Source organism: Schistocerca cancellata, chromosome 1, assembly GCF_023864275.1.
Source record: "Schistocerca cancellata isolate TAMUIC-IGC-003103 chromosome 1, iqSchCanc2.1, whole genome shotgun sequence".
Lineage (NCBI taxonomy): Eukaryota > Metazoa > Arthropoda > Insecta > Orthoptera > Acrididae > Schistocerca > Schistocerca cancellata.
In genome coordinates this window covers 349,837,010-349,864,082 of record NC_064626.1, presented here as the reverse complement: position 1 = coordinate 349,864,082, position 27,073 = coordinate 349,837,010, and the positions used below count along the sequence as shown (strand labels likewise).

Sequence of the window (27,073 nt, the reverse complement as noted above, 5' to 3'; positions counted from 1 at the left end):
AAACGAAATACTAATCATTAATACACATGTAGTTTACAAGTGAATCCTGACGATACACTTTATTAACATAATGGTATATACCTCTCAGGACCCTTAGGAAACCTAAAAAAAGACAACTGTGGTGTCTTCTTCCTGTTGTTGCTGCAATTTATTGCGGTACAAACGCTCACGCTTGCAAAAACCATTGTAGAAATCAAACAAACACTATTCGCTTTCACGATCACGCCGAACTCACAATTTAACTTACTGGCCGCTTGGGGCGCTGCTGGCGCGGTAGGCAACATAATCGAGGCGAAGTGTCACGGCTGTGGCGAAGTGTTACGATTGTGGTCTAGACCGTCGTAATACGGGCCTATCCTTGATGTCTATGCTGCAGATGATAGAAGACCGGTGACTGGTACCCTATCGAAAAAGCGACTAATCGAATGATATTTACCTCTGTCTGTGATAACAGTGTGTCAGAGTCTTAAACTGTGGTTTAGAATGATGTAATAAATGCAATGCGTTTGTGGGTGGGGCCTGAATGGCAGCAATAATTAAAGGTATTTGAAGAAATGGCATTATTTTATTGGTATGTATGGTGCCCTGCGTTTACTTAGATGACTGGTATGTGGACATCTCCCGTTTGCTGCCTAACGTGTAGTGTTAGGTAGTTATTGATGTAAATCGGCAGAAGTTTGTATTCCGTGTTAATTCAACCGCATAATGCAGTAAGGTAGAGACAAACGGATAATGTAGAATGGTGTGAAGGCTAGTAAGCATTTTTGTAGACAGAATTTCAGGTATTTCCCCATAATGGGTTCGTGGCAGATGATATCGCTAATAGCTGTTAGTTCGGTGGTAGGATTCTGCATCTGAGTATTAAGAAGACATGCTTTGACAGTTGCTTTCTAAAACTAGGGACTTTTAACGAACTCACTGTATGTTGATGTGCGCTCGCTCAGTTACACTACATCCTTTCCTTCCACATCCTAGTAGATGATCGCCAATTCCTGTAGCTCTGGCCAGAATGCTAATACCAGATGGAATGGGAGGCAGCAATCCCACCCGATAGTCGCATTCCGGCCCGATCTGTCGAAGTAGCCTGTCATGTGTGCTTGCTTGTGTGAATGGATGATGTGTGTTCCTCTTTTTCCGACGAATGCTAAGGTCGAAAGCTTATGTGTAAGTGTCTTTTAATTGTGCCTGTCTGCAACTTAACATGTAATCACCACGATAAGTTACAGTGTAACAATCTCTTCTACTGCATTGTTATCTGTAGTTTCCATAGTTTTAAGTCCAACTACGTGCATTCTTTTGGTTAGTTATGACATCCATTATTTGGTTACATTGTCAGTTCTGTAAAATCCCAGTTTATCTAGAAGAATATTGTGATTCACACAAAGGCTTTTAATTGGTCGCAGAAAATGCCAACCAGTGCCATTTTGTTATTTAATGCTTGCAAAATGCAGTGAGTGAACATGTAAATAACATTATCAAAGTTGAACAACTTATCTGAACTTCAGACTGTGATTACTGAAGATATTGTCACATTGTTACCACAATCACAACCAAATTGATAAGAAGGGTTATCACTGAAGTAAATCACTTAGCACTGAAATCACATTTATCACAAACGCCACGAAATAGATAGAATGGAACTCCTGAGTGGAGCATGGTGCAATTTTTACAAATGTTAGTCATTCCAGAATACACAAACTTAAGAGTTTCAAGAACCCCCTCCAGAAATGATAAATTCTAGATAGCAAAAAATTGCTGGTGGTAAAGTTTGAACTAGTGACGCACGGCATGCCAGGCAGTGACGCTAACAGCTATGCTGCGTTGCTTGCAATGCACCACATAGCATTGCTCTGTGTCCGAGAGAAAGTGACTCACTGTTATGGAAATTCTCATTGGAGCTGACAACAGCATCCTGGATCTAGGTCTTGAGGTCTTGTAATGGTCCTCTGTATGCCAGCTTTGGTGGACCTTTGCATTACTACAGTGTTTTGCAATGGTCTATTTCATCTGTTTTCTCTCCACTCCAGATCTGATGGCATCTGTAAAATTCTCGCAGAAAAGCTGATTCTCATTGAAGTTGTTTCTGGTTTGGACTAGGTTTTGGCTTTTCCCACATTCTCACATCCGGAACGAGTTGTCACTGCTCATGCCAGTTAAAGATCCTGCTGCCATTAATTGCTGTACTCTATTTCTTCACTTACCACCTGGCATATGACAGATAATGTTGTGATGGTCTTCCACGGCCATAGGGACCACATTTGGGAGTTGGTCATACTTCTTTCTCCTGACTCTTTCCTGTTGCATTATTTCATGTACTTACGGCACCTAATGAAGTCCTCATTTGTTGTGAGCATCCTTACCAGAAGAGCATAGTGCATGTCTTCTATGACTCCTTTCATCAAATGTGAGATTTTGTCAACTTCTGCCATATTCGTATTCACAATGTACCACAGGGCAAAAATGATTTGTATGGAAGGCTGTGTTGCTTCCCCATGACATTGATTTTCCGTAAAGCAAATTTCTTGCTGATTGTCTGTTCGACTTGGAATTGATCCGAGAAAATGAGCTTCTCTTCTTTTTTTCTCAGGCCACTGCTGGGCTGTGCCATCGATGTAGATTTAAACATTTGCCACACACATCATGCTATTCCATCTGTTGTATTTGGTGATTTGGTTGATTCCTTTCAGCCATTTCACCAGGTTTTGGAAACACTGATTGATGCCTGATGTACAGCTGACTTGCTACTGTTTTGTATTAGTTAGATACCTGATATATGGGCTTTGGGAATGATGTACTGTATTCCAGTTACTGTCTGTGTGAGTGACAGATTTTACATTTCCTGATTGGAGCCAGGGTGATGTAGGTGTTTTGAAGTACCTTGCACCTCTGCCAAAAATTGTTGCCATAACCTTAATCGCATCAAAATCCAAAAGCTGATGTCCCTTTGAAATACAGCACTTAGCACTGAAATCGGTATATCATGAACACCAGTGTACAGATAAAGAACTGAACTCCTGAACAGTGTGTGCTGCTATTTGTACAAGCCTCGAATATTTAATAATTTATTAACGTAATGAAAATGAGAAATTTTAAGAATCTCCGTGAAGTGAAAAATAGTAACAAACAAATAATAGCTGGTGGCCGGGTTTGATTGGGGGCCTGCAGAACACGAGATAGCGACGCTAACCCTACACCACAGTCCATGCCACACAGTTTGCAGCAGAATTGGTTTTGCTCGGGTGGTATACCCTTCTGGAATACATCACCTTATCAAACAAAAAATTCTCTTTGATCACGTCTTATATACAGATTTAATGATGCCATATTTCAATATCAGTGGGAAAATGCCCAGAGTTAGTGATCTGTTACATATTTCAGAAAAGGCAACACTTATTACATAGGAACATAAGTCTTTAGCTGTGTGTTGCAAGTGCCACCAAATCCAGATGAGCTTCTACTTTTGAGAAAATATGTATATAATTTCCTTAATTTCAGTAGGTGAGACATTTAAATGATTGAATTTTATGAGAGTTGATTTTTCTACACACTGATTTTCGTCTTGAACTGATTATCCTTATTTTTTTTTGTAGCACATTTAAGGAATGGTTGTTAAACATATCTACTGACTGTGGCTTGTCATCTGTAGCCCTTCCAGTTAAATCAGTAGTGATTTTATGTTTTGTGGCCTGTTGTCCTCCCTCTCATTTCAAATACTAGGGTTGGTACTTAAATAGTGGCAACTATTTATTTACAGCTCATACAAAATAGATACATGTTTCAAAGTATTACTGAACTTCAAAATAGTTGCCAGCATTGTGTATAACCTGTTGCCAGTGATGTGGAAGTTGTAGGTTACTCTTAGCAGTGCCAGTTGTGTTGACAGTTTGAGCGGTGCGGTCTATTGCCCAACGAATTTGTAGCAGTTCTGAAGCGAATGCTGTGAAGTGTTTCCTTCAGTTTAGAAATCGAGTTGAACTTACGAGGGCTTAAGTCAGGGGAGTGCAGTAGGCGGTATAGCACTTAGCAGCCCCACCAGTCAAACAAATCAGTAACAGCTTGCACTGTACGCCCTTGAGCATTGTGCTGCAAAATGATGGTCAGGTCCTACAGAAAGTGTCATCACTTCTGTCATAGTGAACTCTATTGCTGTCTCCAACACCTTGGGCCACTATTTTGCGGAGATTTCGAGCTCCACTCACTATCACCCTGCCTTCCTCCATTGGAAACGGCTACGTGCGACTCGGTTGATACCCTTCTCTTTTCAGAATCGTGGTTGCTACAATGCAGTCTTTACTTTGAGGGAGCTAGATCATGCTCTCACTTTATCCTGATCCTCTGCCCCAGGACCAGATGATGGTAACATTCATTTGTTGTAGCCCCTTTCTCTTGCGGGCAAGCACTTTTTCCTTCTTATATGCATTCGCATCTGGCCAGAGAGCACATACCCCGGATACTAGCATGAAGTCACTGTCATAACCATACCTAAACCTGGTAAGGGCAAACACTTTCCTTACAGCTATCACCCCATTTCTCTGACCATCTGTGTGTGCAAGGGTGATGGAATGTATGATTCATACCCGACTGGTGTGGTGGCTAGAGTCTCGCAATTTACTAATCACTGCACAGTGTGGATTTCGAGTGCACTGTGCTGCAGTCGACAATATTATCACTTTGTCAACCCATGTCATGAATAGTTTTCTGCGGAAATACCAGACTGTGCCCCTGTTTCTCAATTTGGAGGAAGCCTAAGACACCTGCTGGAGGACTGGTATCCTCCATTACTCTCTGCACGCGGGGCATCCAAGGCTGCGTGCCCCATTTCAGCTACGCGTGGGTTCTGTCTTGTTGAACACCATTATGCAGGAAAATGGTGTGCCTCAGGGTACTGTCCTGAGGGCCATCCTCTTCGCTATTGCCATTAACCCTATTATAGCCTGTCTCCTGTCAGGCATCTCTGTCTCCCTTTTTCTTGATGATTTTGCTGTCTATTGCAGTTCTCCATGGACTTATTTCTTTGAATGTCACCTTCAGCATTGTCTCAATCATCTTTACTCGTGATGCATCAACAGTGGCTTTTGCATTTCCACTGTCAGAACGGTTTGTATGAATTTATAGCGGCACAATTTGTTTCTTCCATCATCTTTACATCTTGGGCCTGTTGCTCCTCCTTATGTTGAAACTATGAAATTCCTGGGGCTCATGCTTAATAGAAAAGTTTCGTGCTCCAAGTGTCTTACCTGACCGCCTGATTTACCTGGTCCCTCAATGTCCGACATGTCCTCAGCTGTACTTCCTGTGGAGCGGATCAGACCACCCTCCTCTGTTTGTACCGGGCTCTTGTCCATTCGAAACTAAAGTATGGATGCTTCGTTTGTGCATCTGCATGTCCGTCCATCTTATACCACCTGCCATAGTGGACCCATTTGGCCACTGGTCCCTTTTGCACTAGCCCAGTTGAGTCTGTAAGCAGAAGCTGCTGACATCCCAGGGGACTCACCACTCTTTGGCGGGTTCATGCTTGGCTTTCATGTGGGCACAGCCTTTGTAGCATCTTTTCCCTTCCGTGCTGCAGGTCTCTCCTTTTGCTATTCTTTCCCCCTCCCATGGGGAACATGTCTGGGGTGTTATTGGGAATGTTCCACATTGTTTGTCACTGATATCAATCTTACCACTATTTTTCATTCCCTTTTCCTTTATTTGTTTCCCTTCTCCTATCATTGCCCTGCTTTGGCGTTTGAGGTTCCTCTTTTTCTTCTTCCTCCCTGTGCGCTCCTGAAGGCTGGCAATGTGTCTGACACATTACAGGTGACTGGGTAATGCATTATTCCCAGCCCTGGGTTGTCAGGGCGGGTTCATGTATCCCCTGGTACAGGCCAGGCCCAAGGTGATTGCCTGAGCTGCTACCTTTCCAAATTGTGGATTGGTCCTCCATCAGGTGTTCAGGAGGTGTGACCTGAGGTGTGAACAATCACCTTAAGGTGGGTGTACCCCCTTGTGAAAGGGGCCCCTAGTTGGCAGGAGCACGCCATTGGAGATGCTGGCAATCATAGGTGATTTTTCTCGCAATGAGCCAATCATCTTCACAATCAACATCAGTGATACATAAAAAGAACGAGGCTAACGATTCATAGTCCTTCCAGTTGCACCATGGTTCCTCGTTGTCTCACGTACTGAAGACAGTCGTCCTTTGCTACTGTAAGCCCCTCTATTATTCAGAAAAGTGTTGATGCAGTTGCCAGCCCTGTGAAATCCTGCTCTCATTTGTGGAATGGCACTTTGCTTTTGGAGACTACTTCTGATTCTCAAGCACAACAACTGCTTACTGCCTTACTTCTCCAGGGCTATCATGTTAGTGTCGAGGCCCATAGAACTCTAAATTCTTCCCACAGTGTTATGTACACTAGGCTGCTCAACGGTCGGACCAAGACCGAAATCCTATCTTACCTCTATGATCAGGGTGTCACTGCCATCCATCGGGTGATGAAAAAGGTAGATTCATCCTTAGTGCCCACCCAAACTCTTTCTAATCTGATAGTGGTGCTTCTGTCAAACATGAAAGTAGGCTGTGAAAGTATCACAGTCTGATCGTACATTCTGAACTTGATTCGCTGCTACAAGTGTCATTGTTTCAACCATACTAGACACCCAGACAAATGTGTAACCTGTGGTAGGGATGTGCGCGAGGGCGATGGTGTGCCTCCGTCTCTCTTCTTTATCAACTGCAATGGCGGCCGTACTGCCTCCTCTTGGGATTGTCCCATGTATGTTGATGAGTAGGCTGTCAAAGATATCAGGGTAAATGAAAAAGTTCCTTACCCAGTCGCTTGCAAGTTATTGGCTAGTCGCAAACCCTGAGTTCTCCGTCTGGCACTTACAGTTCTTTTGTTACCCCTCGCTCCATGAAGGACATTGCCACACTGACATGTGACCTCAAATTCAGCTCTTAGGTTGTGAAGTCACCCAGTGTCAAGGTAGCATCACCATCCCACCATCCAGCTGTGCAACAAGCCATCAAAGTCTCGCCTCAAGGGACGAAGCCACCAGCTACACAACGGGTAGCCGCTGAGGTGACACCTCTTCATCTCTTCATCATGACTCTCCTCCAATGGAACATTTGTGGCCTTCGGCCTCACGAGGAGGATTTACGGCTGCTTTTAACATCACAGCATCTCCTTGTACTCTGCCTTCAGGAAACTATATTGTGTCCTCACAACCGCTTTGAGCTTTCAGATTTCTTACAGGTTCATTTTGACCTTCCCCCTGAGGTTGGCATTCCATCTTGTGGGTGTGTCATGCTGCTCATATGGAGTGACTTTCATAGTCAACCCATCTCCCTGAGTACCCATCTTCAAGCTGTTGCAGTTTGCCTTTTCCTTCCTCACCTGACCTTTCCCCTCTGTATCATTTATGTCCCTCCCCATCATTTGATGTCACCAGGGCAGACTTCCTTCGGCTTATTGGGCAGCTACCTTCCCCATTTCTGCTACTCAGCGACTTTAATGCACATCATCACTTTGGGATTCTCCCAGAACATGTCGGAGAGGTTCCTTCTCGGCTGATCTTCTTAATCAACTCGACCTCTTCTGCCTTAACAGTGGAGCAACCACATTCATTTCTGACTCCTCACATGTCTATCCCCATTTGGAACTATCCTTCTGCGCTGCCCTGCTTGCCCATCATCTTGAGTGGTCCATTCCTTCTGACACCTACTTGAGCGACCATTTCCCATGTGCTATCCATTTGCTGACTCCTACCCCACCTGGCTGCATACCTAAACAGCAGCGCTTTACTCCTCCCTGGTGACGTTCAAGGATTAAGATTTCCTCAGTTGTGATGACCAGGTGGAATATCTCACAAACATTATCCTTACTGTTGCAGAACATTCCACTTCTTGCACTTAGTCTTTACAGTGCCATGTCCCATTCTCTTGGTGGACTGAGGCATGCCATGACACAATTCGTGCATGGAGACGTGCTCTTCGCATTTTTATCTGTCATCGTACGATGGCAAACTGCGTTCATTATAAACAGATCTGTGCAAAGTGTCGTCACGTTCTTTGGAAAAGCAAAAAAGCTGGCTGGATTTTGCTCTTTAGTTCTTTTAACAGTCCCATCCCTTCCTTTGTCGTGTGGGCCAATTTCCGATGGCTCTTGGGACCAGTATTCTTTCGCCCTTCCGCCCTAAAAGTAGCAGCCAATGTTATTGTGGACCCTGTTGCTATCTCCAACACCTCAGGCCGCCGTTTTGCGGACATTTCAAGATCTTTCCTCCATAACCCTGCGTTCCTCCATTGGAAACAAGTGGAGGAGACTTGAGCAATAACCTTTTCTTCTCAGAATTGTGAGTGCTACAATGCTGCCTTTACTATCAGGGAGCTAGATTGTGCTCTCAGTTCATCCTGATTCTCCACCCCTTGGCCAGACACTGTCCACATTCAGATGCACCTCTCTATTGCAGGCAAGTGCTTTCTGCTTAACACGTACAGCTGCATCTGGGCAGAGGGCACATTCCCTGGACATTGGCATGAAGCCACTGTCATACACATACCTAAGCCCAGTAAGGGTAAAAACCTTCCTTCTAGTTACTGCTCCATCTCTCTCACCAGCTGCGTTTGCAAGAAAGTACGATTCATGTCCGGCTGGTGTGGTGGCTTGAGTCCTGCAATTTAATAATAACTGCACAGTGCGGATTTTGAGCACAGCGTTCTGCAGTTGACCATCTTGTTACTTTGTCCACCCATGTCATAAATGGTTTTGTGCATAAATCACAGACTTAGTCCATGTTTTTAGATTTGGAGAAGGCCTAAGACACCTGCTGGAGTACTGGTATCCTCCGTACTCTTTACACGTGAGACTTCCATGGCTGCATGCCCTGTTTCCTTTAGGAATTTTTAAAAGACTGAGTTTTCAAGGTGCATGTGGACTCTGCCTTGTCGGACACGTTTATCTAGGAAAACGGTGTGCCTCAGGGTTCCGTCCTGAGCGTCATCCTCTTTGCTATCGCCATTAACCCTATAATGGCCTGTCTCCCGCGGGCATCTCTGGCTCCCTTTTTGTTGACAATTTTGCCATCCTTTGTAGTTCTCCATGGATTTACTTCATAGAGCATTATTTCAATGTTGTCTCAATCATCTTTACTCGTGGAGCATCCACAGTGGCTCTCATTTTTCCACTGATAAAACTGTCTGTATGAGTTTCTGATGGGGCAAATTGTTTCTCCCAGCATCTTTACGCCTTGGGCTTGTTGGCCTTTCATTAGTTGAAACTACGAAATACTTGGGGCTCATGCTTGATAGCACTCTCTTGGTTCTCCCATGTGTCTTACCTGGAATCCTGATGTTGTAGTCCCTCAATGCCCTACGTGTCCTCAATGGTGCTTCCTGGGGTGCTGATCCAACTACCCTCCTCCATTTGTACCCATCCCTTGCCCTTTTTAAACTTGACTATAGGTGCTTTGTTGATGCATCTGCACATCCATCCCTCTTTCACCATCTAAACACTAGCCACCATCGTGGCATCCATTCGGCCACAGGCTTCTTTTACAATAGTCCGGTTGGGAGTCTGTATCCTGAAGCTGCTGAACTACCATTGCCCTACCTCTGTGACTTTCTCCTCAGCAGGTATGCATGCCGTTTGTCTGCCATGTGTGGCCACCCACCCTATGCCTCCGTTTTCAATGATTCCTTTGTTTGCAGTAGGGGGCACGTCCCTCTTCTCTGTTACCTCCTGGAGTCCGCTTTCGGCACTTGCTTTGGCAGCTTTATTTCGCACTACCTTCAACTTTCCTGGTGGGTGTGAACCCTTCACCGTCTTGACTTCGTGAAGGGGCCTGTGTTAACCTTGGCCTTCATCCACTTGCTAAGGACACTACTCCAGCCTCGCTCTATCGCCTTCAGTTTCACGACCTTCACGTGGAATTTCGCGATAGTACCTTTGTGTATGTTGATGGCTCTTGGCCTGATCGTGGTGTTGGTTGTGCCTTCATCATTGGCGCCCATGTTTTAAATATTGGCTTTCGGAACACTGCTCTGTATTTACAGTGGAGCTCTTCGCCTTGTATCAGGCCATGCAGTACATCCAGCAGCTCAGGCTTTTAAATTGTCATTTGCTCCAACTCTCTGTGCCCTTCAGACCCTTTGTGTGCTGTACACCGCCCATCCCTTAGTACAACGGGTCCAGGAAAGCTTTCACTTGCTCACTCCTGATGGAGCCACTGTGATATTTATGTGGGTGCCTGCTCACGCCAGTCTGAAGGGCAACGAGTCCGCTGAAGCTGCTGCCAAGGCTGCAGTCCTTGAACCTCGGCATGCTAGTTCTTCCATTCCCTCAGAAGATCTGTGTGTTGCCCTCTGTCACAGGTGGTGTCTTTTTGGCATCACAACTTGTCTTTCCTTCTTGGGAACAAGCTCTGGGAAATTAAACCTCTCCCAGCAGCTTGGCAGACCACCTCTCGGCACACTCGCCATGAGATCATGTTGTCCTCAGCCATTGACGGTTCGCCATTTCCTTACAGGATGCCTTTTTTTAACTACTTACGTTCTCCTTAGTGTTTGCTGTCTGAATTATCGGTTGTTTTAACGAATAACATGCGGGCTACCAACAATGCTTTACTTTTTATCCGTCGTAGCAATACGGCTAAGGACAGTTCATCTTTTTATCAGGACCTCCTTGTTGTCTCTGTGGAATATTTTATGGACCTTTCTCCACGTTTATGTTTTTAGCTGTCTTTTCTTCTGTCGACAGGGCTTAATGTATAGTCACTTTTAACTCCTTTTTTGGCTTGTGTTCTGCAGTTCTGACATGATTGCGTATGACCCTAGTTGTTTTTTCGCCCTAAAACAAAACAAAATGAAGCCACCATTCCTAGTCTTGGGCACACGTAAGCCTTTGTGGGGTGGAACAGCAATCACTGGCCCTGATAAAGACGTCAAAACTTTGCTGGCACAAGTTGATTTTTACCCCTTAAATTATGGTGCCCCCACACACTTCAGAGTGACACATGGGGCTTATTCGGCCATTGATCTCTCCTTTTGTAGTCCTGGTCTTCTCCATCTATCACTGGATGGCCCACCATGACCTTTATGGTAATGACCACTGTCTGATCTTCCTGTCCCTCCCTCAGTGTTGCTCCCCTGGATGCAGAGGAAGAGAGCCTTCGGCAGAAATCTTATGACCAAGAAATGTCACCTCTGACTGCCCAGAAACACACTTGTCCACGTTCAAGACGACACCGTAACGCTCCAATCGCTCGAAAATCTTTTGCAGATGTTGTCGGTGTTGTTCATGGTCAGCAGAGAACACTAACACATCGTCCAGGTAGGCGAAACAAAACGGCAGCCCCTGGAGAACAGTCTATAAACCTTTGCCAGGTCTGAGCGGCATTGCGTAAACCGAAAGTCATAAATTTGCTTTCAAATAAACCGAAAGGCGTTATTATTGCAGTCTTTGGAATGTTGTCATTGGCCACCGGAATATGTGTATATGCTTTAGCGCAGTCCAGAACTGTGAACACCGTGGCACCATGTAAAGCGTGATTATAATCCCTCAGCAACGGAACGGGATATCTGTTCGGCACTGTTTGCGTGTTAAGTACGGTAGTCAACTCATGGGCGCCAAGCTCCACCCTTCTTCAGAACAAGATGTCATGCGGAGGACCACGGGCTCTTAGATGGCCGCATTATGCCCTCGCGAATCATGGCGTCAAATTCTGCCTTTGCTATTGACAGTCGGTCCAGAGTGAGACACCTAGGTCGGCATGCTACTGGGGAACCATCAGTCGTTTGAATGTGATGCACTGTGTCATGTGGTATGAACCTGGGAGCGCCGGGCGGCCTGGTCAAGTTCGAATAGTTAAGCAGTAATTCAGTGTACTCACTCTCCGTAGCATGGACCAACTTGGCACTGTGCGTTGCGGTGTTGCGAAGGAAACCCGCGACTGCTAAGCCAGTTACGCTGTCTACCAAGCGTGCGTTCGCGACGTCCGGCAGCAGGTGGTAGTGCGCCAGGAGGTCAGCCCTGACGATCGCCTCCGTGACGTCAGCCGCTGTAAAATTCCACTCATACGGGTGACGTAGGCAGAGATTAAGCTCCATCCTCTGTGTGCCATATGATGCGATGGAAGAATTGTTGGCAGCCGTCAGACGGAAGGCAGTTGGCGGCTGGCAACGATATGGCTGTTCGTGGTATGATACTCAGGTCCGACCCAGTGTCCATTAAAAACTTTACGCTGGAACTCCTATCGGTAATGAGCAGGCGCTTGGAGGATAACTGGCAGTTGGTTGCGCCTATTGTTGACCGCCGGTGGTGTTTGGGTGCGAGCATGGTGATGTGCACTTCCTTGCCTGATAGCTGAATTGTCGGTGGTACCAGCACAACGGTACCTCGCCTTGCGGAGTGGTAGTACCGCTGAAAGATCTGCTTCTGGAATGCCGCAGTCTGTATCGGCTTCTTCTACTGTTGTCGTCACGTGCCAGCAGCGCACTGACCTGGGCGCACAAAAGCTCAATCTTGGCCGCGAGTGAATCATGGTCGGCCCGTGCTATAGATGCAGTTCTGTTTGTACTGTTGTGCAACGCCACGACTGTGCTGACCTGAGCCGGTGTCATTGTGTCCTGAATCTGGTCTGCTTGCTGCACCACGTCATTCAGCGGCATGTCCGTTTGTGAGGCGATTATGGCTTTTATTTGCGGCGACAACCTACTGCTCCACAGCATTCTGAGTAGACTATCTGGCACAGTAACGGTGTCAACTTTGCTGCGTGGATGTCTCAGGTATCGAGAAGGCTTCCTGTTGCCAATTTCTTCCTGTGTCAGAACCTGACATATCCGGTCCTTTTGTGATGCAGCCACCTGTCGAATCAACTCTGATTTTAGCCTGGCATAAGAGCCAGCCTCGGGCGGTACTGTGATTTATGTCCTGTACCTTGACTGCTTAACATTGGTCGAGCTGGCTCACAATCAACGCAAATTTAGTTGCTTCAGCCAGTGCAGCCAAAACTTGCCTCTGCCTGTGCGAACCAGAGTACCGGGTTGTCGTGCCAGAACTATGGCAGACGGACTGCAATCCTGGAGACGGCCTGCTGTTCGGTCATTATGTGCTTGTTACTTACGTAGCTCACACCTGCTTCTTCTTAATCGCGTCGGTTTCTGCTTGGATCACGTCGGGGTCACCACTTGTCGGGTTCAGCTAAACTGGTGGCTGTCTGACCTTTGCTTAACATGACTCACAAGAATAAAGACCTTCAGTTCAGCGACATTAACTTTATTGCGAGCGCATATCTGACGATGCCTGGCATGCATGGACTGATCGGGGTTACAAAATTTGTTTCTGGCCTGTACAGAAGGATCCTTAGAGAGAAAACAGTACTCGTCCACACAAACCAGGAGGCATGGAACTACCAATTAACTAAAAAAAACAAGAAATAATAATAATAAACAACGTATATAAAAGCTAGAAAACACAGCGCCTCTAGAGTTTGGGGGCGGAACTACACAGACGTCGTGTACAGTAATGACGACCGCACAGCACTGCACTGACACACGCAGACACACCACACATAACACACACCGGCGAGCTTGAATTAGCGTGCGGCAGTGTCACTACAGTAGCATATTTATGATCAGCAACTTTCTCTGACATTATACCACTGCTGTTCATTCCTTTCAAATGAAGTTAATAGCATATTTAAAGACAAAATTGAAAACATTAAGAACATTTATTACTTAAGTGGTGGTTCAGCTGCTCAGTATAAGTATTTTAAAAAATTCATCAATTTTTGTCTGCATTAGAAGGATTTTGGCCTCACTACCAAATGGATTTTTTTAACACGTCACAGTAATTCGTCTTGAGATGGCATTGGTGGAACAGCAAAAAGGCTAGCAGCCCATTCTAGTCTGCAGAAGCCCTTAGATAGCCAAATATTGACTCCACATGATTTGTTCAAATTCTGTGGTGACAGTATTCCAGGCATAAAGTTTTTTCATGTACCGAAAGATGAGATTGAAAAAATTCAGTCTGATCAAGAAACAAGGTTTGCCATGAGACACACACTACCTGGAAAGAGATAATAATCAATTTAAGCCAATTAATTATAATCAGCTCAGAGTAAGCACCGATTCCAATGATACCACTGCCTTCAAAGCAGATGAAGAAATTCCAGCAATCTCAATTGCAGATTTACAACTAGGACAATAAGTTACATGTATGTATGACAATTTTTGATGTGTTGAAAACGAGTGTGAAGTTTTGCACGAACAACAAGATGCCCTCATCAGCTTTATGCACCCACACAATTCTTCTTGTTCCTTCCTGTTTCCTGCAGCTGCTGGATTCCTGAGCAGCATACTTTTGTGACTTCAAAAGCAACATAATCATAATCATCATCATCATCATCTGGAGGACAACACAGTTATTCACAATCTGCACTTGACAAAATTGTAGAACTGTTTAACCAAAAATCGAACTGACTTTTTAGTATTTTTGTTTTGCAAATTTGCTGTGTTGTGTATTAATTATACTTGTTTTTATGGAATGTGTTAAATTAATGTTTAAAACTGATTTATATACTGGTATAAAAAAATTAATTCTGGGGCTTAATGAGCAAAATATTTCACTTTTCAATCTTCTGAAAGTGCTAAAATAATACCTTTTGAAATGTATTCTTACTCATCAAAATGCAAGATCCAGAAATTAAACAATATAGCTTTGAAAGCTTAAAACATGATCTTTCCAGCTGTGACAAGAAAAAAGGATTGCACAAGACACAGTTGAGATATAGCGCCCTCCCTCCTCCCTTCCCCTCCCCCACCAAAAAAAGTACCCTAAAATTTACATGTTGAAAATTGTGACCAACTTTGAAGGTGCATATATTTTCATGTAGGCATTCAAATTTGATTCATATGTAGACATCCACAAGCAAATGATCAAATCTTTTTTAGAACTTCTAAAAAAAGACTAGAAAACTTGGCACATTTGCATCTTCATATATATTGCGAAGATGAGTCGCCTCTTTTCAGAAGCCCCCCAAAAATTCAACCACTGAAGATACTGGGCTGAAATTTGGTATACAACCATCGGAGACCGTATAGAACCCTCATGCCAAATTTCTTTAGATTTGGATATGGTCGAGTGGGGATCCCTGGTGGACTGTATTCCAGCAAAATTTTCTCTTATGAAGCTAGCATTTGAAATGGAGGGAGTAAATAATTGAATTGGTAATAATATATTTTTTCAAATTACACACTCAAATGCAAATGCAAATGCTAAGCTCAGCAGCATCCTTTCGCCCTTCTATTTGGGAACACTAAAATTTACTATCACTCTGTTTTGAAAACAATCACATGCAAATTAAGTCGTCAAAGAGAGAGAGTTTTGTCGGCATGCATAACACTATTTACAGAAGTAACAGACTGAACGGAAAAGCAGATGCAGCGGAATAATCATTAGAGTGAAACTAAGTGGAAGAGAATAAATATTTAATGACGACTTCATGAATTTTGGTATCAAAGTGGTTCTTGTGTCTCTAATTTTCAAGGAAAATAAGAAGGCAATAAATTCAGTGGTCTATGGGTATGGAAGTATAGACAGCATACGATAGATCGCATATGCTTTGCCTTAGTGAGGCTAAATTTCTAATGCAAAATGGCTTATTTGCATTATGTGATACTATGGATATTCTAATATGCCACAGTATCACATATCACACACTTTATCTCTCTTAGGATACCTTCAGTTTGCCACCCAGGTAGCTGGATTACTAAGTGGCTTTGATAATTTTGTGAACTTTCTGGAGCCATCTGGTGTTAATCCTTTTGTGCTAATACTTGGTCATCTATCACCCCATTCCACACACATAATGCAGATTCATGTATGGAATTCATTGAACTGTTTAAAACACATTGTTGCCAAGAAATATGAGTGGGGTCAGAGAGAAATAAACACAGTTCATGGAATGCTATCCTTGGGCTTCTGAGGAATATTAACTTGAAAAAAAGCTTTTGTATGCTCCGACTGCACTTCTCTTGGATAGTAAGTGTAGAAAATGTTCAAGGGGCAAAAACGAAGAGAATATTATTTTAGGGTGTACTTGTTCTCATGTTGGTCAATATTAAGTGTTGTTTCTGACAGTCTCATATTGGGACACAATTTCTGTTTAGAAGCAGAGTGACTATCACATAGATTTTCAATTAACAAACATACAGTTACATCAAATGTTGTAAAATAAAGTGGAGTAATGTTTCACATTGCATATGAGGCTAGTATGATGTCCACCCACGATTGGCATCAATTACTGTCCTCACCTGACGAGACATCGTGGTGGCAGTCAGTCTCTGGTAATGTGTCACATCATTTGTGAGACTGCCATGTATTCAACACTAGGTCCCACAGTTTGTCAAGTGTGTGTAGGGCTGGTGTGGGCCAGGGTGGGTTCATGTGATGCTTAATTTTGGCCCACATATTTTCATTGTCCCTCAAGACCATCATTTAAACAGGCCAGTCGATGAGGTTGACACCAGTCTGTTGCAGAAACCACAGCTGAACAAACTAGTGTGAACAGATGAGTGGTCGTCCTGGAACTGAATTGCTCCATTGGGATAACGCATTGTCGGACTAGGCACCGTAACGTGTTTCATTGGTGTACACACAGATTCATGGTGAGATGACCATAAGTTCAATGAAATATCTCCGATCCACCTGATGACATCCAGCACAAAACAGTGATGTGGTCGACATGCCAATCTTGCGCCCTGTGCAATGCATCGTAACTTGCTCCCAGTGACCCATAGACCATCACCAGACCCTCATTTACTGTGCTAAATATTGACTCATCTGAAAGATGTGGTACCAGTTGTGGTCTACATTCAGTCAATGCAAACAAGCCTATAAAGTTTGTGATCATTGGGGAGGGACTCTTTATTAGCAGCCCAATGGACTCCATGGTGAGCATTGTGTAGGCAGTTGTGAACGATTTACAAGCATCCTGTGAAATTGGTCTTATTGATTCTCTTCGTTGAATAGCTTTTAAAAATGAATGTTCCAAAGAAGTGTTAACAAACACGTTGTCTTGCGGAGTTGTTAACACATCTTTCCTAAGTCCAACACTCAGAGCCAGCCAGTTACCCCTATCTTGCTCAATCATTTCAACCACTTATGGGCACAGTGAGGCTACAGGTACGTGTGCACTTAAACCATTGTACTGTATGAGTACCAGGACATTGTCTCATGGTCTACATATGGTGAGTCATTCTGGCAGTAAATGGCTATTTGATATATCCCATCTGTGGCACAGTGTTATCGTGTTCAGCATACCTCAGCTGCATTTGTGTTAAGCTTGTAACACATCAGCAAACAATAAAATGTTATAAAAGAAAGTATGGTATCTAGGAGATGAGAATCCTAATTACTTTGGAATTCCAAAGGCCCTGCTGTTGCCATGTAATTGTACAGATTTTCTGCAGGAGGAGGACTGATCTCCTTTTTGTACTATTCATTATTCCATCCTGGATTTTTCGTAGTTTGATCTTACATTTAGTTGCTATGAATGAGAAGTGAAATGTAATGTTCACCTCAATAGAAGAGACTGAAAGTATATTACAGAATAATCATGAACTTGAATGTGGCTGAACTAAATATTCATATTGGATATTAAACTTGGCAGATTTGTTTCGTGCAGTTTGTGTTGAGTACTGTAGCAAATAAAAATTATAAAGTATGCTGAAACATATGAATTACTGTTTTGTTCATATGTGAGGTCTGTTATTTTGAATTTCATTTTCCAGACACGGGGGAGCTATGGACACGCCTGTTTGATCATAGGCCTTTTTTAAATGGAGAGATCAAATTTGTTCTGAGAGAATTTGAAGTAAGTTTTCACATGCTTTTACTTATGTCATTTTACTATTTACGGATTTTCTGTGTTAGTAACAGTTTGCTCAACTATCATTCATGAAATGTTAGCAGTATGTTTAAGTAAAAGTATGGGAAGAATAGAGTACATAGCAAGTGTAATATTTTAAAAGTGACTAATGTTAAATACCTGAGAATTGATCAATGGGTAAAGCATAGCTTTCATGTTTTTAATAGCTTACTTGCTGTTCAGAGCTTGCCTGACAGCTGACATGTCCCTTATCTACTTTTGTTACCTTTACATTTGCAACATTTTATATTAAACCTAAAATAAAAATGTTGTAGTGTTATAAAAGATTGTTGCTTAATATATTTTGAAGCAAGCTACAGCAACCAGAATAGAGCTGAACATTCTCAAACAATAAGAGATGGATTGAATCAAGTTGTTCCTTTCTCATATTGCTCAGAATGCTGCAGTAGAATACGAAAGAGGCACGAGATACAAGCTACAAATAATAATTAATCAACAGCTAAGGTTCCAATTCTTTGTACTTGCATTTCACCCTAACAAATGAATTATCATGAAGTTTAAGAAGCTAAACAGTGGAAAGTCCAGGGAGGATGTGTGTGGGAGTTGCGTTTGTGAAGTGCGAGTGAGCGTTTGTGAGTGAGTGTTTGTGTGTGCGTGTGTTTAAATCTGGGAAGGCCTGTTTGGTCAAAAGCTGTGTTTGACAGTCTTATTGTTGTGCCTGTCTGGGACTCAGCATATCTCCTGTATGTTGAGTTTAAAAAGCTTAATATTTAATATAGTAAGGAAAGTTCTGGTAGAATGCAAATAATTTAGAAGTAAAGGAGACCAGTCACTGCATATCAAAGGTGTTGAGTCGTTGTCAGGCACACACAGAAGAAGAGGCATTGGGGAGGGTAGCTCTTGGCTTGAAGGAAGGCCGCAGGTTTGCTGGGGAGGAATTTAAGAGGCAGGGGTGCCGGGTGCAAGGGCTAGGCATGTGGTGCACTTGTACGGGTGCCTGTGGGGTGTCATTCATAATAAACATTACATGGAGGTGTGGATAAGGATGGGGTGACAGGACAGAGGAAGAGGACACTGTTGGATGGAGGGTGTGATGTCAATGGGTTAGTGAAGATTGAGGCCAGGAGGGTTATGGAAGCAAATGATATGCTGCAAGGATAAGTCCCAGCTTTAGTCAGCAGCATTTTCCATCAATCATACATGCAACAAGTAATTTGGTTATATTTGAAACATTTTCTCAGTAGAAATATGTGTATTTAAAACATATATGAATGGCTTTTATGGTAGTCTTGAACTAGGATTAAATTCAGTATTTGGACCTATCCAGAAACTCATGTTTGAATAAGACGAGTTAACAAACTAAAATGATGTTATTTTGTTTTTAAAACCAATTTATCTATCAGTATCTTCAATTCACGGGGGCAATTGTCAAATATTTTAATAGTTGAATACTTTGGTATCTTTTATGCAAGAGAGATTAAGTTGTGAGGCCATTTTTCCTAATATTATGAGTGTTTCTCTTATTTTCAAATTGTGAGCAGGTTTTAACAATAAATTGTCTGTAGCATGCAAATGTATTACATATCACAACAGTGGAGTGCACCTCTATTTTGCTCGTCACAGCAGCTACTGAATGCAGAAAAAATGAAGGGTTTCAACATTAATGCTCCTGTTCATATATCTCATCTTACATAATGGTAAAAGTTCCTGATCACCATGGATAAGTAGGAGTAGCATGAAATTGCTCAAATGCTAACAATATAGATTCTCACAAATGCTCAGAATTTTTCATTTTTGAACTGACTGTAAACAGTTCCTCTCTTAAGTTTATGAAGTAACTCGTAAAGAAGTTGCAGTTGTCAATTATTTGATCATTTTCTTCAATTATTAAAGCTAAAAAAATGCAGTTGACATATTGCAGTTGCTGAGAGCAATGCTGCGTGCATGCAGCCAGCCACATTTGACAAGGCCCTGCATGTGCCTTCAAAATAGGCAACACAGTGAGCAAATGGCACTCTTGGGGGTGGGGTGGGAGGGGGGGGGGAACTATAGCTGGCAGCTGGTCCTGTGTCTCAACTTGCTGAAATGTTGATCACAAAGTTATATTAATCAATGTACAAACCATTTTGTTCCTTCACAAACATCCCAGTTTCCCTTCTTACTATAACTTTCCATTCTGTATTTTTTCCCTCTTAGAATTTTTATTTTTTGAGGTGATGGATGAGCTTTGTGATTGTTTGCTAACACTTGTCAATAAAAATAGTTAATTGTAGACTATGATATTTGTTTTACAGATGTGATTATACAGACAATTTCATGTATTTCTCTTTTTCTGTTTCGTGATACTTAGATGCATTTTTTTGTATCTCATGGTTGTCATATTGAACACTTGTCATTATGACGGAATTATTAGAGCTGAAATAAGTACATTTTAAAGTGAGTTAAGTTATATATCATACCTTATATACCATCAAGAGACACTCTGTACATTCCTTCTAAAGCTCTGTCTGTCTGTCTGTCTGTCTGGATTGTTGTTAATTCATCTGATAGCTTAGTAAACATTTGAAATTGGGTTCTGTCATGATGTGTAGTTCATCTTTGTTGTATTCCACATTTTTGAGTAATACTTGTTCAACTGGTTGGATTTACTAAAACAGCACTGTAGTTATGAGTCAGTGCAAATTGTGGCATCTTTAAACTACAAAATTTGACACTGATCACCTTTCTTTGATGGTGCTGTGGAGTGGAATTAATTCACTGACTGACATGGAAAATGCAACACTCAATAAATGATGTAATTATTGTGTAATTATCTATTTAACCAAAGTGAAGCACTTCAACCAATTTTTTTTTAGACATAATACATTGTTGGTACTGCTTTGTGAACAAGCAATGGGGTGTTGATTGTTCATTGCACTACCCTCAATTATTGTTTCCTGTGCAACCTGGAAAACACACTACTGAATGTGAGCGAATAATGTTTTCCCACTCTTGTGCATTTATTGTTGTACCCTGAATTGTTCCCCTTTCAATCACGTGTTTGTAGAATCTTTTTGTATGATGTTGTAATCAGCTTTCTGCAGTAAACATGCCGTTAAGTCCTGGACAAGCTGCAAAAGCTGTTGCTTTGATGGAAGATGGCTGCAGCATCCATTATGTTGCAGAAGTGTTGACAACTAATCATTTCTGGAACTGTACAAAGGCACAGGGAAACTGGAGGCTTTGCAAGGAGGGCAGTACAGGCTTGAGAAGAGCAACATCAGCGAGATGACTGCTTCTTACAACTTAAAGTTCTCCGCAACCATCACACCACCCCTACTGCAGTACGAAATCAACTCCACCAGCTTCGAGAGGTCAGCGTTAGTGATAGTACCATTTGAACAGATCTGGAAGAAGCCAATCATCAGTCCAGAAGACTTGCTACAGGTCTGGAACTCACCAGAGACCATTGCACCGCTCTAGAATGTTTCGCAAGGGAACATCTTGGCTGGACAGTATAACAATGGGATCAAGTGTTGTTCACTGATGAGTCGTGATTTGTCCTCTAATCACTTGACAGGAGAGAGAGGGTCTAGAGAAGGCCAGGGGAAAGGTATTCCCCTTGCACAATATCATCCAGGTCGCCTTTTCAGGGTGGATCTGTGATGGTGAGAACAGGAATCAATACAGCTGCAAGGATGGATTTGGTCTTGTGGAGCATGGGAGCCTTAACACACATCGGTATGTGGAGGAAATCCTTCTGGAGCATGTTGTTCCTTTCGCTCCATTTATTGGTTATGATTTTACAGTAATGCATGCCCACGTATTGTAAGAATTGTGGAAGAGTACTTATATGAGCAAGGATTCTTGTTATGGGTTGGCCTGCTTGAAGCCCTTATTTGAATCCCATTGAGCACGTTTGGGACCAGCCGGGGAGAAGAGCCTGTCAGCACTATCCAGAGACCCTACAGGACCTACAGAATGCCCTCCTGGAAGAATGGGATATGATTCATCAATAGGACATTACCACATTAACCTGGAACATGCCTGAAAGGTTGAATGCCATCATTGGTGCAAGAGGTGGCACTACATGCTTTTGGAGATGCTGACAGAGGTCTCCTCAGTCGTCTCTGAGGTCTTTGAAGGAAAGTGTGAAGTGTATAACTTCAAGGCAGACATGCATAACCTTTATGAACTTACTCAGAATTCCCTCGGATGTTCATCTCTGGCTTAATTTGTTAAATTTGTTTATAATCATCTTTTGTTTTTCATTATTGGATACTTAAATGGGACCGTACCATAATATTCCATCATAATATAGCAGATTAGTGTCATTAAATGGTCACAAATTTAAAATAAATTTCAGTTTTTGTAAGAAATTGAAGTGTGGTGTTTTTTGTGCCAGTCAGTGTATAAGGGGCATTCAAATGAAACCCGGTCACCAGTGTAAAGTAACAGTAATGATTTTATTAACTCAAAAATGTTGTTATACACAGTACACATCCTAAGAAACGGTCGCCAAAACTGTTGGCACATTTATCCCATTGAGACACTAGCCTGTCGATTACATCCTTCAAGAAACTAGTTGGCTGCTGTTGGATCCACGCCTGGACCAAGTCACACACTTTGTCGTATGTTGTGAATCGATGCCGTGAAGAGCTTGTTTTAGAGGTCCAAACACATGAAAGTCACACAGTGACAGATCGTGACTGTACAGTGGATGGAATTTCAGCATTTCCCACTGAAACTGCTGCAGTGTTGTCTTTACCGCATTGGCCATGTGTGGGCGGGCATTATCATGCAGGAGGATAATGCCATTGGACAACGTTCCTCGGCGTTTAGACTTGATGGCTTGTCTAAGGTTCCGTAAAGTGGCTTGAAAACGCTGGGCATTGATGGTGGTTCCCCGTTCCAGGAATTTGACAAGCAGTGGGCCTTTGTGATAAAAAATGGACATCTTGACCTTACCAGGAATGGTGTGTACAGTCTTTGATTTCTTTGGAGGTGGTGAAGTCGCATGTTTCCACTGCTTGCTCTGACGCGCGCTTTTTGGTTCAAAATGGTGACAATATGCGACGGACTGGTCGTGTTCCTCCTCATGATAATGTTGTAGATGACACAGACAGCGCCATTCGGGTATTGCAGTGTTCGGCGGTCAGTTGGTGGGGAACCCCCTACCCACAGATTTATTCGAAAGTTCAATTGATGATGCATTATGGTGTGGGCGGTGCCCACGCTAATACCAATGGATCTTGTCCATGGTGATTCTACGGTTGTCAAAGACTAAAGCATTCACTTCTGCAACCATTTCCGATGAACTTGTCCAGGACAAGCATTGTCTTCAAGTGACTCGTGAATCGTTTGTACCATTCCACAACACTTGAACGAATCACTGTACTCACTGTTCACAGCCTTCATCCGTTAGTGCATTTCATGGCCTTCAGCTCCGTCTGCCACCAAAAATCGAATCACTACTCGTTGTTCCTGATTACTCACCTGCATGTTCAGTAGTGGACGATAACTTGTGTGACCACCTTCTCTTCGGTGTGAAACCACACTGGCACTATGCAACATCAAACAGTGCACATGTCAGTCTCTACCATTAGATGGTGACAGCATATCCGCAGTTACATGGTGCCACCTTATGTGTAAGGCAGAGGTAGATGCACTGACCAGGTTTCATTTGAATGAACCTCATATTTTGTTTTTCCTGCAGGAAACTGACTGTCAGAATGTGTTGATACTCCTGGAGAACCACCATGGCTTGCCAGCAGACAACCCTGTCCTGCAGATAACTTGAAGTCTGTCAATGTAGCCATCTTATACTTTGTGCTACAATGTAGATAGAAGTGTTAAGTTAAAAGTACTATTCAGCAGTTGAGAGTATTCATTAAAATTTAATAAAGTGTTCTTAGAGAGAAAGCAATTATCAAACAATTGCAGATTAATGTGAGGTCTGGTTGAATTACAGGACAAGTTGGAAAATAAGGAAAAGAATGGGCATATACACACTCACGCACGCACGCACTCACTCACTCACTCACTCACTCACTACAAAGTGGAGGAGAGGTTAGTGACAAAAGCAAAACAGTAAAACGAACAACAGTTTTCTTTAAGAATACAATAGAGCCGTCTTTTGGGGTTTTGTAACCCAAGCTGGTCTTAAGAAAATTAAAAATTAAAAAAGTAAATTAAATTTTTTAATATAAAACTAGAGTAAAAGCACATTCACATATTGTCTGCACGCACGTTTTACAAACTTTGAACTGTGTTACATTTTGAACTTTTTTCAATTTTCCCTGTACAATACAGGTAAAACTGTCCCACTTACGGTTTGTGCTCATAATGAACAGAAATAACTTGGCCTCAGAGTGCTAATTCCTCTCTTACAGATGGACCTACTGTTAGGTTTCGAGGAGTGCGCTTTCTTTTCCTATGTCGACCCTTCACTAACAACTATACAACTGACTATCAGTTGTACAGTGCATAGCATCCGCGTTGTCACTGTGATTGTTGTACCTTAATGAAGTATGCCTAAGTAACAATACACATTTTACAACATTGGCTGACCATTGTTGCATAAACTGTAGTTAGTTGTGCAGTAACATCAGTACTGTTGAGAGTCCACCCGTGTCAAATTAATTTTAGAGTTTTGTATTTATGAACAATGAGTGGTCGGAATAAGAGCAAAATTTGTGCCTGTGAATGTGAAACTGGAGGCTTTAATAAGACAAGACAAAGGAGAAACATAAAAAAAATTGCTGCTGAGTATGGAGTCAGTAAAGTGACAGTTGGAGATTGATGTAGAAACAGACAAAATTGAGAAGTTTTCATCAAACAATTATTCTATTTTGCATTTAAATGGAAGTCGGTGAAGAAATCTGTGTGTAAAAAAAATGAGGGAGGCTTTGTTCATTTAGTTTACTTAACAGAGACCAAATGGAAATCCAATTTCAGTTCTTGTTCTGCAAGAAAAAGCTGTATTTTGTAGAAATGAGTTAAAGGAAAGCGAGGGAAGATTTTATTGCAAGTACAGGATGGTTGGATAGGTGAAAGAAGCGATGCAATGTAAGGCAGCTTGAAATTCGTGGTGAAAAACCTTCTGCAGTTTCTCAAACTGTTACACAATTTTGTGAGGAATTAAGAAAAAATATACAAGAAGAAAATTCTACTCCTGATAAAGTGTGCAACTGTGATGAAACAGAACTAAATTATAAAATGCTTCTGTCTAAAATTTGAGCCTTGAAAGAAGAAAAGGCTGCCCCGGGCTACAAAAAATGTAAGGAGAGGTTAACAGTTCTTGCTGCATTGAATGCAAGTGGAGATCATAAACTGAAGCTGTTGGTAATAGGGAAGTATGCTAAGCATAGAACTGTGAAAATACCACTGCTTCTGCACTGCCAGTTACATATGTCTGCCGAAAATCTGCTTGGATCAACAAAAATATTTTTAAGAAGAGGGTTTCTGAAGATTTTGTTTCAGAAACCAAAAGCTACCTAAAGCAAACAGTGCTTGGCTTCCAAAGCAATCTCAATACTTGGCAACACTGGTTCACACCCTGATGAGGAAGAAGTACTATATGACGGTATTCACACATTGTTCTTACCCCCTAATGTGATGAGTTTAATACAGGCTATGGACCAAGGTGTTTTACACAATACAGGCTATGGACCAAGGTGTTTTACAATACTTTTTTTAAAAAAAAGATATAATCATTGTTTGCTTTGGATGCTTCTACTCACAATGAAAGGTGAAAGAACCATCAGAGAATTTCTAAAACATAGCTACAATAGAAGACAATTTATTGGATAGCCTATTCATTGTCTGAGATAAAGGTGCACAAAAGAGTCTTGGAACCAGATTTTACAAAATGAAATGGATACCTACTGTACAGTCGAAGATGGCCTTCCATTGGCGGAACTGAAAATAAAGCGGAATTGCCTGAAGAAATTGTACCAGTGATCTTTCACACTGAGGGTTTGACAGTGCTAAATGTGGCATTGCTTTATATCAAGCAGCAAGTGGAAGCCATTCCTGCTGATGCCATGCTTTTTAGAAGGTGGCATGACATTGCTGCTGTAAAATGACCCCATTTTTTTTTAAAGACTATGGACAGTTTCTTTAAAATGTGACTTTAATTTTTGCGACTTGAAAATGTGTGCCCATACGTCTACATATGACCTGGGTTCATACTATATTGTTTTTTATTTATTTTTCTATGATTATTGTTCTCATTTAACATTTATTCATGATTTACCCATTGATTTAGTGATATGTCCATATCATCTGTTTTTTTTTTTTTCTTTAGCCTCAGCCCCAATTGGCTTGAATTACTGGAGCTGTACTGTGTATTTTAGTATCCAGGCAACTTCTAAAATAATATAAGGCTGTCACATTATGTGCTTTCATTTTGCCATGGGTAACATTATGTAGTCTCCACTTTGCTCTAGTCTGTGTGTTGTTTGTGACAGTCTTTAGACTTGGAGTTTAGGGTGGTGCTGTCCTTGTTTTGTCATTAGAAGTTGGGTCTTTCATTTTTAACCTCAGCTGAAAATTGATTTTGTTTCTGGAAGCTCAGAAGTTCAGTTTCATCTTTATTGTGTACTGAAAACGTATTCTATCTTCAAATTACCTTGGAATTACTTCTTAGTATCATCTTTAGAATTTGAGTTGTTAAGAATTGTCAGTTGTTTTTTCTTGCATTTTTATGTTTTTCTGAAACATCCCTGTTTCTTTATTTTCAGGAGAAGAGATCAGATGGGGAAGTAGAAAAGCTGTTCAAAATACTTGAGTGTGTATCAGAGATTAAAGACACTCAGATTGAGAGAGTAAAATTAGCTTCTGATATTCATTTACCGAATCTGAATGGGAACCTGGAAGTAGCTGTGAGCATGTGTAATCGGATTCTTGAGAAAGAACAAAAACATCGTTCGGTTAGTGGCTGCTACTGACTTAGCTTATTTTATTAATTTTAAGTAACTGAATGCCAGTTGTTAATATTTTTCTGTTTCCACTTGTCTTCAGGATACAACATTGGAAGCTAAGAGAGAAATTCGAAAGGCTGAATGGGAAAATTTTATAGAAGATATGGCTCAAAAATGTGCTAAAGTTGATACAACTTTCCAAGAAAAAGAACAAGAACTGAAGGACTTTTACGTAGACCTTGAGAAGAAGCTTCACATAACAAAATAAGAGTTGGCCTGGTTTGTGCAATAAATTG

The 27,073-nt window shown here is 42.0% G+C and overlaps 1 protein-coding gene across 1 annotated transcript; it reads left to right on the top strand.

Annotated features, from left to right (window-relative positions):
- Nucleotides 1–300: 300 nt before the first annotated feature.
- On the top strand, nt 301–27,045 carry LOC126173880 (biogenesis of lysosome-related organelles complex 1 subunit 5). The gene is made up of 4 exons (XM_049920991.1): nt 301–542; nt 17,777–17,859; nt 26,598–26,786; nt 26,878–27,045. Exons 1-4 carry the CDS (start codon nt 524–526, stop codon nt 27,043–27,045), a joined length of 459 nt encoding a protein of 152 aa, XP_049776948.1. The 5' UTR covers nt 301–523.
- Nucleotides 27,046–27,073: the final 28 nt, after the last annotated feature.

Coding starts and splice junctions, on each gene's coding strand:
- LOC126173880 (XM_049920991.1), top strand. Junction 17,860..26,597: donor TTGTTCTGAGAGAATTTGAA/GTAAGTTTTCAC, acceptor CTTTATTTTCAG/GAGAAGAGATCAGATGGGGA. Junction 26,787..26,877: donor AAGAACAAAAACATCGTTCG/GTTAGTGGCTGC, acceptor ACTTGTCTTCAG/GATACAACATTGGAAGCTAA.